At 37.2% G+C, this 16809-nt stretch overlaps 1 protein-coding gene across 2 annotated transcripts; it reads left to right on the top strand.

The window, feature by feature from the left end:
• Positions 1-1880: 1880 nt before the first annotated feature.
• LOC590305 (WASH complex subunit 3) lies at positions 1881-11402 on the top strand. Of its 2 annotated transcripts, none has more exons than XM_030991029.1 (7): positions 1881-2259; positions 4216-4314; positions 5262-5327; positions 5862-5975; positions 6797-6895; positions 8333-8397; positions 10943-11402. In XM_030991029.1, exons 2-7 carry the CDS (start codon positions 4240-4242, stop codon positions 11037-11039), a joined length of 516 nt encoding a protein of 171 aa, XP_030846889.1. In that variant the 5' UTR covers positions 1881-2259; positions 4216-4239; the 3' UTR covers positions 11040-11402. The 2 variants fall into 2 exon arrangements, with proteins under 2 accessions (XP_030846889.1, XP_030846885.1); XM_030991025.1 differs by having other exon boundaries at positions 1886-2147.
• Positions 11403-16809: the final 5407 nt, after the last annotated feature.

The following is a 16809-nucleotide window of genomic DNA, read 5'->3' as shown; positions in this document are numbered from 1 at the left end:
GTAATGTACTATATTGTAACCCCTTGAGTATTTTAAAGTGCGATAGGGATTACCATTCAAATAGTTAACAATGTAAACATAAACCAAATTGCGCTTCTCATGTAAATTCCACGATGTAAAAAAATGTTTCAAAAGAGAAGCAATAACATCAATCTTTGTCTGAAAAATTTAATTGGGATCTAGTTGGGATCTAGAAAGAAACAGTAAGGCTCAGACAAAAAGCTGTACAACTATAAAGGTTATTTTTTCGTTCCAATGGCATTCGATACCTTTAAAGATATTCAAATTTAAGTCTCTTACTCCTGTTGTCGTTAACATCCCCCGAGCCGTGCACAATTTTCTATTTCCTTTTCGAATGTACTATTTGAAGAAACTATAGCCCCCATTATTGGTGGCTAGCCTCCTTTCTTAATGGTCGCCAGTTTCTAGCATGTGTATTGGGTTAGTAGTTAGTAGTTAGTGCAGGGAGGTGAGACTTTAACTCACATGCCCTGGTTAGTGTTAGTAGTTATATATCTCTATGGTTTTTACAGACGTGTATCAATCAGAGATTATTTACGTCTGGGGACCGACCTTTAAACGTCACCATCCGAAAGACTTGACTCAGTTTCGAACCTGAAATAAAAGGGGCACGTGTCATTGTTAAAAGGGTAATTATCAGAGGTAAACATGGGCACTTATAACATGAAAAGAGGCACTAATGATAATGCAAAAAAAAGGCACTATTAGAAATGTGCTTAGTGTTGAAAGAAAAGGGGCACAGATCAGATTTTAATAGGGGCATTTATCAGAATTGGAAGGGGCCATTTGTGAGAAGGGGAAAGAGGTACTTATTTAACAGAATTGGAAGGGGGCATTTGTGAGAAGGGGAAAGAGGTACTTATTTAACAGAAAAAGAGGCACATGTTAAAATAAACGGGACACTTATCAGAGATGAAAATTATAAGAAGCGGAAGGGGCACTTAAGACGGAAAAGGAGCATTTATTAGGAAGGAAAAGGGGGACTTGTCAAAATAAAAGGGGCATTTATTAGAGATGAAAAGAGCACTTCAGGAGGGGGAAGGGGCACTTGTCAAATTAAAACGAATAATTAGTCTCTCAGAATTGAATAAGGTCATTTACGAGAGATGAAAAGAGGCACTTATGAGAATGAAAACTATTTTCATAGGTTAAAAACGGACATTTATGAGAAGGGGGAAGAGGCTCTTTTTGATGGGGGCACTTTTCATTAAAAAATGGGAACTTATTTGAAAGGAAAGGGGGCACATGTGAAAATATAAGGTGCGCTTATCCGAGTTTAAAAAAAAAATTGTTATTAAAAGGGGAAGGGGCACTGCTTCCAAAGGAAAAAGGGCACCTCTCAGATTTAAATAGGGCAATTATCAGAGGTGAAGGGGGCGCTTTTCAAAAGTGAAAATGGGCGCTTCTCGTACCTGATAAGGGGCATTTGCTAAAGATTAAAAAGGGCACTTATGAGAATGGAAAATGGACACTTATTGCAAAGGAAAAATGGGAATTTGTCGAAGGAAAAGCGAAAGGGATACGTGTCAAAATAAAAGGGGCACTTATTGGAGGTGGAAAGGGGAAGGGGCACTTAAAAAAATTAATAGGGGCACTTATTACATAGTTAAAGGGGCACTTTTCCTATGTAAAAAGAGCTAGGCACTCTTTATTCCCACCCAGGCTGGCCAACTCGACTTGGTCACCTTGGTCGAGTTGTCTAGGATTCTTTAGCAATGAACTACGTCTGAGTGATTTTTCCGTAGAGATCAGTGGTACCAGCCACTGATGATCTCTACGGAAAAATCAGTAGGCCCTATCTGTGAAAAGTCGTAGTTTTTTTTTCCAATGAAAAACATTGGAATAATTCATTACAATGATCTAAAGTCTATTCAGGATTTTTGATTTTTTTTAGAGATAATAAATTATCCATCAGAATACGGGATCATTTTTTTTATGAAGGTCTACATTTAAAGACTAATTTCTAAATCTTGTGACCGAAAGATTAAGCGAAACACCAAGCACAGAAAAAGCAGGAAAGTAATCTACCAGATATTTTAATTTCATACTTCATCGAGGCCTACGACTGAATCAAAATGGATGCCGATGGATTACCCCTTGTAGGACCAGGAGTTGATTTGACCAAGGTGAAAACATGTATTTTTATTCCATTTTTAGTGCAGTGATTGGCGTGAGGGGCGTCACAAAATTCTCTTCGGTCCCACCTGTTAGTGAGCATGTACGGTAGATTCATTCCATGTACGTATTGCCATTTGTAGACTAAAAAGTTAAATTACAGAAAGATTACGGGGAAATCAATGCTGTATAAGAAATGATCAAGAAGGTCATTCAGAATCAGTTTAGTATGTAAAAATTAATGTAAGATTGCGAACGAGAAGAAGAAAAAAAAAAAAAAGACGAGAGAGAGAGAGAGAGAGAGAGAAGAGGGGGGGGGGGGGGGGGGGGGGGGGGGGGGGGGGGGGGGTGTCCTCGAATGGCTTATATGGGATGTCCAAACTTAAAGCTTATCTGCCGTAGTTTATAGGAGGGATTAGACCGCTATGCAAGGTCACTGGACAGGTGGTTATCTCATCAACTCAGCTCTCACTTAACATAAGAAAAAGAGGATCATGGGGGACCAATGGTCACCGATTAGGCATTGTTTGTTATATAGAGGGCGCAAGTAGCTACCAGTAGTGCAGTGGGCCTTTAAAGGAAACCTCACCCCAAATAATAAGTTCAGGTTTTCTGGAAAATGAGATGAACAGCAGATAAATAAATGAAGATATTCTTGGCATGCTGTATGTAAGTGTAATCATAATGCCTTTAATTTTTAAGCATGACATGGGCGCAGCCATTTTCTTGAAAATGTGCATACCAGGCGAACTTGTACATGTATCATGCACCAAACTATAGTTGGAAATACATTTTATTTCAACACCAAAACCTTTACTTTTCAATGAGAGAAACCATAGCTAAGTAAGAAGGTAAAAATTATTTTTAATAAAAAACAAATAACAGGGTAACATTTGTAACTTATTTATCAAAAAATAGGAAGTGCATTCCACGTAGTTACTTTCCGAGGGGAAAATGAGTTATGGTAGAGTTGGGTACTTGAGAGAATCACCCACGACTTCTTGGGTTGGACTGTTATGTGTTGTAATAATAATTTGGTCCTTTACTCAGACACGCCCTCCCATTCGTACCTATAAGGCCCCACGTACCTTTCCAGTCTTGTAAAATCCAAACCCCCCTCCTCCAGGTTGCGTGCTTCTACTTCCTCTCACCTTCAATTAATTCCTGACTCTCGTGTGAAAACAAGATACGGGGAAAGAGCGCTTTCTGTAGCTGCCCCCCAGTTGTGGAATAGCCTCCCGTCCTACATTCAAAATGCTCCTTCTACATCCACTTTCAAAGTAATGTTAAAAACTCATCTGTTCAAAAACATACCATGAATTTTGTCTTCTCTAAACATGTCAAATAAATAAATGATGTTGTACTTTTATTTGTTATGAAATAAGTCATCTTGAGCAGAATTTAAGTTAGATTAAGCTGATTTATTCATTTGTTTGTAACAAACTTTAATTTTTATTTTGTAACGTAACATAGCATAACATACTGTAATTGTGTACTGAATGATATTGTGTACTTGTGGTGCTGTCATCCCGGCTTTATTTTGTGTAAGGATATTTCTTCACTTAATGGCTGCTGGGACAACAGCACCACTGCGCCTAGAAACAATGTATTAGGCACGTTATAAATGTGATCTATTATTATTATTATTATTCGTGTCAATCCTTTTTTTATTCAGCGATAAAGTGTTATTATAACATGGAAAAGTATATTTGTAAAACAAACTTGAAGGAAAAGAAATTTAAGAAAAAGTGGTTCCTTTTTGCAAAGTGTTTCTGATTGTTTATTTCTTCTAAAATCATTTTGCCAAGTAAATCTGTGATATTTAAAAAAGTGAACTTCAATTTGTAACTGATATCTACACGTATGTATAAATGTTTGTTCTTATCATATTTTGGATGGCCAAGAATATCATTTTGAAATTCTTCATGCATACATCAATTCTTGTTTACATAGAGTCTATATGAACGACATTATAAAAAAAAAGGATCCCTGTGGAAGGGTTAAAAAAATTCATTCAGAAGTATCCATAAGAAGACTGATAAACGTTACCCTTTATGTTTCTTTGTCTCTTTCTGTCAGGTTGGTGCTATACACTCCAAGCGAATGCTAGCCTTCCTTAATCACTTCATCATTCACACCACCAGGTTCCTCAACAAGTTCTCTTGCGTCTGTGAAACGGTAAGAACAACAAGCCTCTAATGCCTCAGTCGGACCGGATCTTCGTAGAGTTGCGTAGTGTGGTGTAGACTTGCGTACAAAATCATACTTTCTGCGTCTAGTGTCTACGCCGAAAGAACGCCAACAAAAGTAAACATGTTTAAATTTTTGCTTCCATCTCACGTTCCCCTTTGTGTCCCTTAGCGTATAGTTAAGTAGGCCAGCGTAGGGCAGCGTTCGCTTGGCATAGTCGGTACGCAACACTACGCAACTCTACGCATGGCCAGGTCTGAAAGGGGCTTAAGGTCCTGCATGTATTTGGTCTCGGTGTGTATCTCGTGATGCAAAATCCTGGTCTGGTCCGGCTTAAGAAAAAAGTTAATTTCTGGGGAAAGGTGACAAATAATTTGTGAGCGTTTTCATTGTTATTATGCACATAATTAATGCTCTTGAAATTTGGATAAAAATCATTCATCAAAATTTTGACAGTGATGAATTTCTGTCCTTTTTTGATAGGCCTTTGCAACACACATTAGATTAGCTTTTAAAAATCATTATGTACTGCAAGTGAACTAAAAGATTTTTAAAAAAATGATATAATTTACCTGCAATTATCACTTGAAACATGATGGCCCAAATTCACAAAGGAGGTAAACTTTAAACCCTCATTTACATAACCCATGGTTTAAACATAAGCACAAAATAAGCGTACCTTGCCTTTGGCATGTCTAATATTGGACCTCTTGACTGCGTCGCCCTTATTTTGCACTAATTTTAAACCATGTAAATGAGGGTTTGAACCATGGGTTAAGTTAAACCTCCTTTGTGAATTTGGGCCAATAAGAGTACTTATACATTGTAAGTATCAGGAAATCATGTCAGAAGAATTTGTGGTGATTGAAATGATTCTAGCACACATATTGAAAATACATTTAATTTATGTTCTTCTATCTCCTAAATTTTCTCAGAAATTATCAGATATTACGACTCGTATCCAGAGGCTGGAAACCACAGTCAACATATTGGAAGCAAAGGTAATGATTGTCATGGCTCTGATTCACAGTACGATGTGATTTTGAAATCATTACATTCTATCCAGATCTTGCTTCTCAAGAAACATAAATTGGGACTAATACATTTTTTGCATACTTAAATAATGACAAAACCTGTTAAAGGTATGAATTTGTTGGGCCTTGTATCTCTTCTTACTGTTCTTTGTGCTGGCTGATTAGTTGGTTGGTTAGTTGGTGGTAGTTGTCACACATCCATGCCATGCGTTGTGCAATCTTTTACTTGTTTCTTTTTATTGATGATGATGATGATGATGATGATGATTGTTTTATCTGTAACATGACTGCTTAGAAAGGATGTTTATGCTTGTAAGTTAATAACCAGGATACTGACGGCTTTGAGTTTTCTCCAAGTGACTTGGTAATGAGGATTCGTACCTTTAATACCAAATGAGCATAAGCGTATTGACTTGGTTTTGAACCCAAGACCTCCCGGTTACAAGACCACTGCTCTACCACTGAGCCATCACGCCTCCTTATTTTATTTTTTGTACGCAGCTTGCCTCCATCCCTGGCTTAGAGAATGTCACAGTGGAGACTACCCCGCCACCAGCTGCTCCTGAGCCATCTAACCTCCCCGCCCTCCCATCATCGGAACCTGCAGATGGATCGGTAAGTGAACTTTGACTTTAGTATCAAATCAATCATCTTGAGCAGGTTGATGAATTATAAAATTTCAAGAGTCTCTTATAGACACATTTTTGTGTTTGTTAAAATAGTACAATGTTATGACAAAGCAGTTATCCTTTCTCTTCTCTTCCGTCATGTCTGGTATTATCTCTTCTTTTCTTTTTTCTGAGCGCGTAGGGACTCTAATTTATTTTTGTGATATGCGCTATATAAGAATGGTTTATTTTTATTATTATTAAATATATTGGAAGAGGTATCCAACAGAATATTGTTGATAAGTGTTTTAACCTTGTAGAATTGTGTTCTTGAAAGAATATAAATGTATTATAAATGTATGTTACCTGTATATCTCTGAAAAGTTAGCCCTTGCCATAAATACGCAGCAATACGCAAGCCAAATACGTAAAGGTGTGACTGAGGCATAAGACTTCTTCATCATGAAGTAATAAAATGTGTTTTCTTCATCTCATCTGCATTTATTTTTTGGGGAAAAAAAGAGTATGCAGATTCCAGTGGAAATTGAAGGGACTAAAAGTATAGATAGTAGGTTCATATTGAGTGGTCGTGCTTCATGTGCATGTGTGTTTTTTGGGGGAATCTGACAAGAGTATAAATATAATGGTTATAACTCTGCTTGAAATTGGCGTGAAATTGTAAAGCTCAATCCTGAAAACTAAAAAACTTCTGAAGTAGACTGCTGCATAAGACTTCCACTTTCTTGCTATTACTATTTAGAAATAAGAAACAGCTTCAGAGTATGAGTCAACAATACCAACATCATTTGATTTTCTTTGTATTTTTAGGGTATACCAGCGATTGAGGCCACACCAGAACCAGCGCCTGCTGTCATGACCGTATCTCAAGATCCAAGATATATTAAATACTTCAAGATGATCAACATGGTAAGTGACCTTTTGGTAGAACTAATTTTTTTAGCAGAGTGCTTTTAAAGCCCCACTGTACTACTTGTAGCTAGTTGCACCCTCTATATAGAAAAAAAATGCCTAATCAGTGACCATTGGTCCCCCATGATCCTCTTTTTCTTATATTAATTGAGAGCTGAGTTGATGAGATAGCCACCTGTCAGTGACCTTGCAGGGAGGTCTAATCCCTCCTAGCCAAACTAGTACAGACGGCCTTTAATTCTCGCTACCACAACTCCGGTATTTGGCCATCGAGGGCAGAACCAGCCAGGGGTTCTAATATTTGGCAAAGGCACTTCCCATTGGTCGAGAATTGGAAAGTCCAATATAAATTATAGTTTGGGAACCAATGAACTATCAGTAACATATTAGGATCGTGCCTTCATAGATTTCATGAAATAAATGAGGGAGTTCATGAAACCTGATCAAAAATTTAGTAAAATCAGGAATTAGTTGACACTGCTGGACATTCTCTATGGAAGCTGGAGGAAACCTTGACATATTGTCTTCCCCAGTATCGTATCTGCGCATGTGCTGACCTGGGCAGTGTGGGAGGAAGGGCGCCTTCTACTGTCCAACATCGTAAATGCGATTAGAGATCTCACTCCGTCAAATTATTCTTTGCACAAAATAATGGCTTCATTGGCTTTAACCCTATAGTTTCATACTTGTATCATACCTAAGACCTCATACACCATTTGAAAACTTGGTTCACTGTTGATTCTATGATTTCATGTTTAAGTCTTCTTAATTCATGAGCCAATTTGAATTCTAAAGATGAAAGACAGGCTTTCTTGGTCCAAAAGTAGTAGACAGCGCACACAAAATTAATCTTTTAAATCATGTAGGGTGCAATGTAGGCTTAAACTACTTAAACTAATAATGATACGATTCATACAGCTAATGTACATGTACATGAGTTAAAGAAGAGAGTATTTTTTATTAGGATAGATAAAGTAAAGCAAAGACAATGATTCATGTAATATTTAAGACAAAGTTGAGTTCTGGTAATGCGATTGCATTGTGAAAGAAAAGGTGTGGAATGGATCAGAAAAAGTTGATCATGTAGCATGTAAGTATTGGTGTGTACTGCATGGTTCTGGAGTCATCAAAATTATAATAAATTTGGCCCAGTTTTGGTAAAAAGCACTGTACACAGAAAGATGTATATGGGACTATGGTGTCGAGCCTACTTACCTTGATTTCCTTATTTCATTACTCAGTCACTCAGCCAGTATACATTTTCTACCAAAATTGTTTGGCAAATGACATTTATTTGTAATCTTGAACATTCAGTGTAAGTTTTGTTTGATTCTGTGAGAATTCTTTTTTTTTTTTTTTTTTTAACCAGAACTCAAATTTTTAAACGTTACTTTTCATGCTCACATGAAATTCTTTCTTCTATTTCTCCTTTAGGGTGTGCCTGTAGACGCCCTGAAGCAGAGGGTACTCCTGGACTGCTTGGATCCTGCTTATCTCGAGTAAGTAGTCAAAGAGTGTGTCCACACACAACAATTCTTATGCCGAAACTCTGTAAAGAAATGTCGTATGAAGAATCACATATAAATTCCAGGGCGTCCACACACACCAGAAAGAAATCCCGAAACTCTACAGCGAAATGTTGTATGAGTGGGCAGTTTGCTACTGCGGTCATGAAACAAAAGCGGAAATGTGAGATCAGGTCTCCTTTCGCGCGTGGTCGCGTTAAGCCCCGCCCAGTTAGACCGTTCTAGTTCGACCAATTATATTAGTTACGTCCACACACAATACATTCTGTGATTAGGCGTGATTCTTTATTGAGTTCTAGTTCGAAACGATGCCCAAACCCGCGTTTCGTTATACAACGTTTTGTTGTACCACATATCGTTAGTAAGCATCCACACACACAATTTCATTGTATAACTATCGCGAAACGGTATAACTAATCACCCCTAATCACAGGAAGTGTTGTGTGTGGACACGGGGAAATTTGTATCAAGCTATCACTTTGTTAGTACAGTCAAACCTGCTTTAGTGACCACCTGTCTACAAAGACCACATTTTTTGTTTCCCTTGGGCGGTTGCTATAGACAGGTTTATTGGATGGTTGTCCTTTCCAAATGGAGCAACTATAGATGCATTTTCCTTCATCTATTTCATTCAGTTTGATGACTTTATAACCATTTTGTTAGAAACATATAAACATGGTAGAGGTGTCATGGTCTAATGGATACGTCACTGGACTGCAGATCACAAGGTACTACTACATGTTTATCTTAAATATTTTATTAGGAGATAAGGGTCACTCTATCTCTTCAAACATAGTCTTATTATTAAGGACAGTCGCATTTAAGCAAATCTCGATAGAGAAGAGTAACATCAGTTCACAAAAGAAGATGTGAATTTTTTTTAGAAGAAAATCAAAAGCAAAAGCATGCTTTGTTATTGCATTTCCTAGGGCAAATGCCTACTCTGATCTCAACGGAGCCCCATCAATTTGATGCCAACATTTTCCCTTAAATTGTATCATAATGTGAAAGAGGGTTGTATTCAAGACACACTTCTGCAAGGATTTTCAGAATAAATGTTAAAGTCCAATATTCATGAAAGAATACAAGCTTTAGGTTTTCTGCGTACAACAGAAAACAGAAAACCGTAAATTATGTATTCTGTTATCACTATTTGTTTTCAAACACATTTATTTACAGAAGTGTATCTTAAATGACATCTTCTTTCACATTATGATACAATTTAAGTGAAATTTAGCCATTACATTTTTATGCCTCCGCCACCGAAGGTGGTGCCGGAGGCATCATGTTTTCGGGTTGTCCATCCGTACGTCCGTCCCGTTTGACCGTTATCACAATATCTCAAGAACCATTTAAGATTTAAACTTAAGACTCGGGAATAGTATTTACCACCATAGGAAGACGATCTGATTAGATTTTGGAGTACGTAGGTCAAAGGTCACAGGTCACAGAGGTCAACTTATGAAATTCCTTGTATTGAGTTTGTTAGCGCGATATCTCAAGAACCATTTGAGATTTAAACTTCAAACTTAAGGATAGTATGTATCACCATAGGAAGACGATCTGATTAGATTTTGGAGCACGTATGTCAAAGGTCAAGGGTCACAGAGGTCAACTTATGAAATTCCATACATTGAGATTGTTATCATGATATCTCAAGAACCCCTGGAGATTTAAACTTCAAACTTAGTGATAGTGTGTATCACTATAGGAAAACAATCTGATTACATTTTGGAGCACGTAGGTCAAAGGTCAAGGGTCATAGAGGTCAACTTATGAAATTCCATACGTTGAGATTGTTATCATGATATCTCAAGAACCACTGGAGATGTAAAAACTTCAAACTTAAGGATAGTATGTATCACCATAGGAAGACGATCTGATTAGATTTTGGAGCACGTAGGTCAAAGGTCAAGGGTCACAGAGGTCAACTTATGAAATTCCATACATTGAGATTGTTATCATAATATCTCAAGAACCACTGGAGATTTAAACTTCAAACTTAATGATAGTGTGTATCACCATAGGAAGACAATCTGATTAGATTTTGGAGCACGTAGGTCAAATGTCAAGGGTCACAGAGGTCAACTTATGAAATTCCATACATTGAGATCGTTATCGCGATATCTCAAGAACCACTGGAGAATTTTCACTTCAAACTTAATGATAGTATGTATCACCATATCATAATATCTCAACAACCACTGGAGATTTAAACTTCAAACTTAATGATAGTGTGTATCACCATAGGAAGACAATCTGATTAGATTTTGGAGCACGTAGGTCAAAGGTCAAGGGTCACAGAGGTCAACTTATGAAATTCCATACATTGAGATTGTTATCATGATATCTCAAGAACCACTGGAGATTTAAACTCCAAACTTGTTTAAATTGCTCTATGGCGGAGGCATCATTTTCGACTGCGCGCAGTCAAAATTCCATCTAGTTGGCGAATTTGGGGCTCCCAACACAATTCAGGGGCTTTAACTTTTCATATGTCATAACCACTTGTTTTCAGCACACCCAATGCTCCTGCCCCGCCTGTCAATCAAGAATCCGACTCAGATGACTTCAGTAGCCAAGACAACAGTTCTGACGATGATTTCAGTGATTAGACTGAGGGAGATAGATGGAGAGACAGAGGGAGAGATGGAAAGACAGAGGGATAGATGTTGATGGGGAGATGGGCTGGATGGAGACAGAGGGAGAGATGGAGAGACAAAGGGGTAGATATTGATGGGAAGAAGGATGAATGGAGACAGAGAGGAAGATAACAAAAGAAAGTAACATTGGATATTCTTTCATCAAAGTTCATCTGTTTTGGTGATGTGTGGGCATATTCCATGGGCGCATATCCGTGACGCAGAGTGCTCAAGATCAGATGCTGCAATATCACCCCAGCGCTAGCTTGGCTACGACTTTGCTCACAGCATTCAAATAATTTTCTACTGGTACCCATTTAACACCTTGGTGCCAAAGAACACTTGGTTAAAGAAATAAAAGGAGAAAGCAGGAAAGAGAAAGCATGATGGAGAGAGAGGAATGAAGAAAGACCTGGGACCCGTATCACAAAGACTAAGATCGACTTTAAGTTGGACTTAACTATGGCAGGATGTTCACGCTACGATTTGCTCTCACCGTTTACTGGCATTGGTCTCTCAAGGGACGTACAAATCATGGTCACAAATCTACAGAATTTAAATTTCTTGATAATTCAATTATAAAGGAATTTTTAAAAATCTAAAAATCATTATTGAGAGACCAATGGTGAGAGCAACCAGTGGCATGAATGGCCTGCCATAGTAAAGTCCAACAAAAGATGACATGATAATGACCTTTGGTGCATTGGTTTCAGTTCATTTTTAATGATGGTCAAAAGCGGGGTCTTGATGTATAATAATAATAATAGCTCGTTCTTATATAGCGCTTTTCAGGACCGGAGGCCCTCACAAAGCGCTTTACAGATAAGTATATTATTACCCCGGTCATTGGATTCAGGCTTACCCGCACACAATGTATGCACATTCTCCACTCCCTGGGGAGCATTCCAGCCAGGCGTCATTTTTACATGCGCACACTTGCTAATCTAACCACATTAGCTTTGTATGATTTGACCACCTACTGATGACCACCAAAATGATATTCTACAACTGCTGGAGTCTTTTGTAATGCGCGTGGTCATCATATTCTGTCTTCTGACCTATCACCATCTCAAGGGACTGCTGTGATTATCTTACAATAAATACCATCCCTTTCCTGCGTATTTCAGAACAACCAAACGATATGTATTGGTTATGCTACTAGATGCTACTATTTAAACATATTGGTGGCTTACACCAAGTCAATAAGATCGATCTGTATTGAAAAACAGGTCATACAAAATCTTGGAACCAGCGGGACTTGAACCTGCATCTACTGCTTGCCGGGCAGCGACTCTACCACCAGGCCATCACTGGTCCATGGCACAGTCACGATGAACTAGAAACAAATACCCAAGCTCTCCCGATTCCCGCTGGTTCCAAGAGTTTTTCTGACTTGTTTTTCAATACAGATCAATCAATCTTATTTACTGGGTGTAAGCCACAAATATGTTAAAATAATTGAAATTTCTCCCAGGAAGCATTACATTTATAAAATAGATGCTACTAGTTGCATGAAATGAGTCATGTCCTAAAATCCAGAAGGTCATTAATTCATATCCTTTAACTCAGAGTTAACGCCCTCCTGGCTCTCCATGAAGTGCAGTATTATGTATGTGTTATTGTATGTTTGTCCTCTCTCTTTTTGTAGTGGTAAAGAATTTCAAAAACAAACCGGATTGAATGTTTTACAATGACAGGAAACTGACATTTTTTTGTTCTTGATATAATCAAACAAAAATAATACAAATGAAAGTTAGTCTGTCTACAACATCCTTATTTGATAAACATCCTCTTATCGGATGCTGTGGTACTGTGTTGAATGAAATGAAACAAATTGTTTGTTCTGTTCTTTCAATTATTGTTACAGGGATAATTCATCATGAAATGATATGTATAAAGTAATGGTAAGCCCCCCCCCCCCCCCCCCCCTCTCCATGATTAGCTCGAATGGCAACCTAATAATATTTTTTTTTTGGTATAACTGGGTTAGCAATAATTGACATCATGTAAGTATTGATGATTTTGTATTCCTTCATGTCGTGAAATTTTCAGAGAGTTTATTTCAAACACATTGTTGTTGTTGGTTTGTATTTTCATGTTCTGTTTCAAATTTCATTTTATTTCCATTTCCAACAAAATAAATAAAGTACATGAGATTGCGTTGTACATAGTAAAACAATGAAAGTTAAAAATATATTTGTAATTGGTCCACAGTGCACAACAGGCTTATAAAACAGGTTGGTCATGGAGGGGACTGCTGAAAAGCTGGGCTTGTAGATTGCAGCCCCCTAAGTTGATTCCATATCAAAACAAAGTGTTCTGAATGTCAATTTTGTTTGTTTTGTTAGGTCACAGTATCAGTTGCTGTTTATATTGAAAAAGGAACAGACTAATATTGCACTTTCTTATCTCAAATATTATGAAACTTGCCAAATGTACATACTATTAACATTATTGTTAACAACAGAATTATTAATACCATTTGTAAAGTTATGTGTCTTTCTTAACTCAAGAATGAAAGGTGGAATGGTTGCATTAGTGCCATTGTAAAAATACTTTTAGATGTAAGCTTTAAAAATAATGTCACATTCTCAAGAAACATGAATCAAGAAAAATAAATTTTTCTCATACATGTACTTAAAGGGAGTGGAGAATGTGCATACACTGTGTGCAGGTAAGCCTGAGTCCGATGACTGGGGTAATAATATATCTGTATAGCGCTTAGACACATCGTTGTATCAATATACTGGGCTTTATATAAAAGCGGAATATTATTATTATTATTAAAAAGATATCCAAACTCAGTCTTGGTAAGGGTACGAATAATTCAGTCGTTAACTGTAGCCCTAAATGAAAACTATGATTTGTTATTTTACATTGTTAAGGCATCAAGTGAATCAGGAAAACAGACAAGAAGTGATGTGTTTTTGTTTGTTTGTTTATTGAAGAGGAAATGTAACAACGACAGTATACAAGTTCCACTCTGTATTTCCTATTTCCTGTTGACCAACATGCCTCATATGTGTATGGTAAAACAGACCAATTATGATGCATTTCCTTGTTAGCGATATTGAATTAACACTCTGTCTGCTTTCGTTGCCTGTCTACACGGTTCCTCGTTTGCCACTTGTGTAATCTTGCACAAAACAATAGGCACCAGCTGACCAAATGTGCTTTGTGCAACACAATGGCTTTTCAAAATTACCCATTTCAGGTCTTAATTAGCTCCAAGACAACCCTCTTAACACCAGTATAGATTATTATTACTTATATAAGGCTTCCAAGTGGTACAATTAAATAGTGTATTTATTATTTTTAGTGCATTAACCGGATGACTGATCAATATTGTTTTCATATTGCTCAGTCATCCGGGAACTTCAACTATCGATATCGATATTTTTTGAAATTACGCTAGTCAGCCTGATATAGATAATAATAATAATATTATATAGCTTTGTTTTTGTGTGATACAAGAATATAATAATAATTATAATATCTAAGATTGATATAGCGCTGGTATACAAATACAATTTCTAAGCACTTTACAAAACAAAAGAAATGAAAATTGCGTTTAATCTAAATATGTAATAAGCATCAACAACAAAAGTGAAATGGACACATATTGCTCTGGGTATGACAATATATTCTTGTATCACACTATATTCTTGTATCACACTCAAGCCATCCAATATTATATAAATATTGCATTGGAAAGAGTTTAATAATCTTGAGCCTTTGGCATATCTATCCCCAAATAAACACATCATGGCAAAGAGAGATTATATGTGTGGCATATATAGGGTTACACATCTACTGTACCTTTAGTGGTTGTCCTTGTATTTGGTAATGTCATGGTTCTAATCATATTTAAAGCATATCTGTACTAGTTTGGCCAGGGGGGATTAGACCTCCCTGCAATGTTACTGACAGGTGGTTATCTCATCAAATCAGCTCTCAATTAACATAAGAAAAAGGGGATCAACATGCACCGATTAGGCATTGTTTGTTATGTAGAGGGCGCAAGTAGCTATAAGTAGTACAGTGGGGCTTTAATATAGCTTTGGAAAGAGTTAAATAATGTTGAAACCTTTGGAATATTTATCCCAAGATAAATACAATGTGGCATACAGAGATTATTTGTGCGGCATATAAAGAGTTAACACATCTACTTGACCTACAGTGGTTGTCCTTGTATTGGTTAATTTATTGATTCTAATCTTTTAAAAAACAATGCTCTTTACATTTTTGTTTATAGTGCAGCTTCTATTTTTTGTTTAAACATCTTCTAGTGCCATCATTCTCACTCTTGTTCCAATTTAGATGAATGTAAATTGCCTCTGCAGAAATGTGAACTGATGCATCTATCATTCCAATGGCAACAGACATACGTTGATTCTTTGAAATCTGGTTGAAATCTCTCCATCTTTCTCTCCGTAGTTAAGTTTTTATTCAATTAATTGAAGATTGCATGTACAAAGTGTATCATATTATGCAAAAGAGATTATGAATTTTATGAGATATGAACTTTATTGAATATATTCTATGCATGTATAACACCTTGATTCTATTAGTATTATGTTTGAAGTTTACTCAATGAACTCCTGTCATGAGATGGAAGAAGGGAGAGAGAGAGAGAGAGAGAGAGGGAGAGAGAGAGAGAGAGGGAGAGAATGAGAGAATAAATAAAATAAGGGAAAGAAATGTCTAAAAACGGAAGAAAGTGTATGTGTGTATTTGAGATAATAAGAAAGATAGAAAGAGAGAAAGAGAGAGGGAGAGAGAGAGAGAGAGAGAGAGAGAGAGGGAGAGAGAGAGAGAATAAATAAAATAAGGGAAAGAAATGTCTAAGAACGGAAGAAAGTGTATGTGTGTATTTGAGATAATAAGAAAGATAGAAAGAGAGAGAGAGAGAGAGAGAGAGAGAGAGAGACTGTTAACCAGAAATAAGTGATGTGGGGGAACATCATTTTAGAGTGGTATATTTCAACTCTTTACTCGTGAAAACTCGCCCTTTCAAACGTTGGTTATACATTTTTTAACTGAGTGGATGTATGTATGTGCGTGAGAAGTTAAGGGAGTTGATATAAAGGAATTGATAGAGAAGACAACAGAGAGAAAAAGACCCGGGGAGAAAAAGAGGGGGAGGTGGGGAGGGAAAGACAGAGAGAGAGAGAGAGAGGGAGAGAGAAATAAAAGTAAAATATAGTAAACTTTAAAAAAAAATTAATTGGGAGGACTTGCTTTCCTGAAATACCCTACATATTGAAGAACGTAGAAATTTCCTGGTAAAATAAACTTTTTGACAAATAACTGTCTGGAGAGTTAGATGCAATGCATCTCTTTGCGGTGATGTGCCCTTTTCTCTAGCAATTTCCTTGTCTGCCTTCTAATACGTCATAACTACGTCATACAGTTCAAACAACGAGAAAAGGTTGCCGTTTTGAGTATCCGAACCCCTCCTCCACACCATCCTCTTAACCACGCGACCCCCTCCTGGGAGAGAGGCTTTAGCGGCTTGCTCATCCCCCTGGTATCCCGTTGCCATGACGATAATAAGCGTGAGATTGAGGATGCAGTCTCACTTGGAGGAGGAAGTAACTCGAGGAGAATCCTCTGCTACGCTACATTGAGGTCAAGATTGTACTTTTGAAAGCTCCGTTCAGACGCGGTTTGGTAAACCACCTATATACCTGGGGGTGTTTCACAAAAGTTGTCATCAGTGACAAATGACAGATTTTGTTAT

Source organism: Strongylocentrotus purpuratus, unplaced genomic scaffold (genome assembly GCF_000002235.5).
Source record: "Strongylocentrotus purpuratus isolate Spur 01 unplaced genomic scaffold, Spur_5.0 spur5_contig_844, whole genome shotgun sequence".
Lineage (NCBI taxonomy): Eukaryota > Metazoa > Echinodermata > Echinoidea > Camarodonta > Strongylocentrotidae > Strongylocentrotus > Strongylocentrotus purpuratus.
The sequence above is the reverse complement of the archived record's forward strand: the minus strand, read 5'-3'. Positions and strand labels throughout refer to the sequence as shown.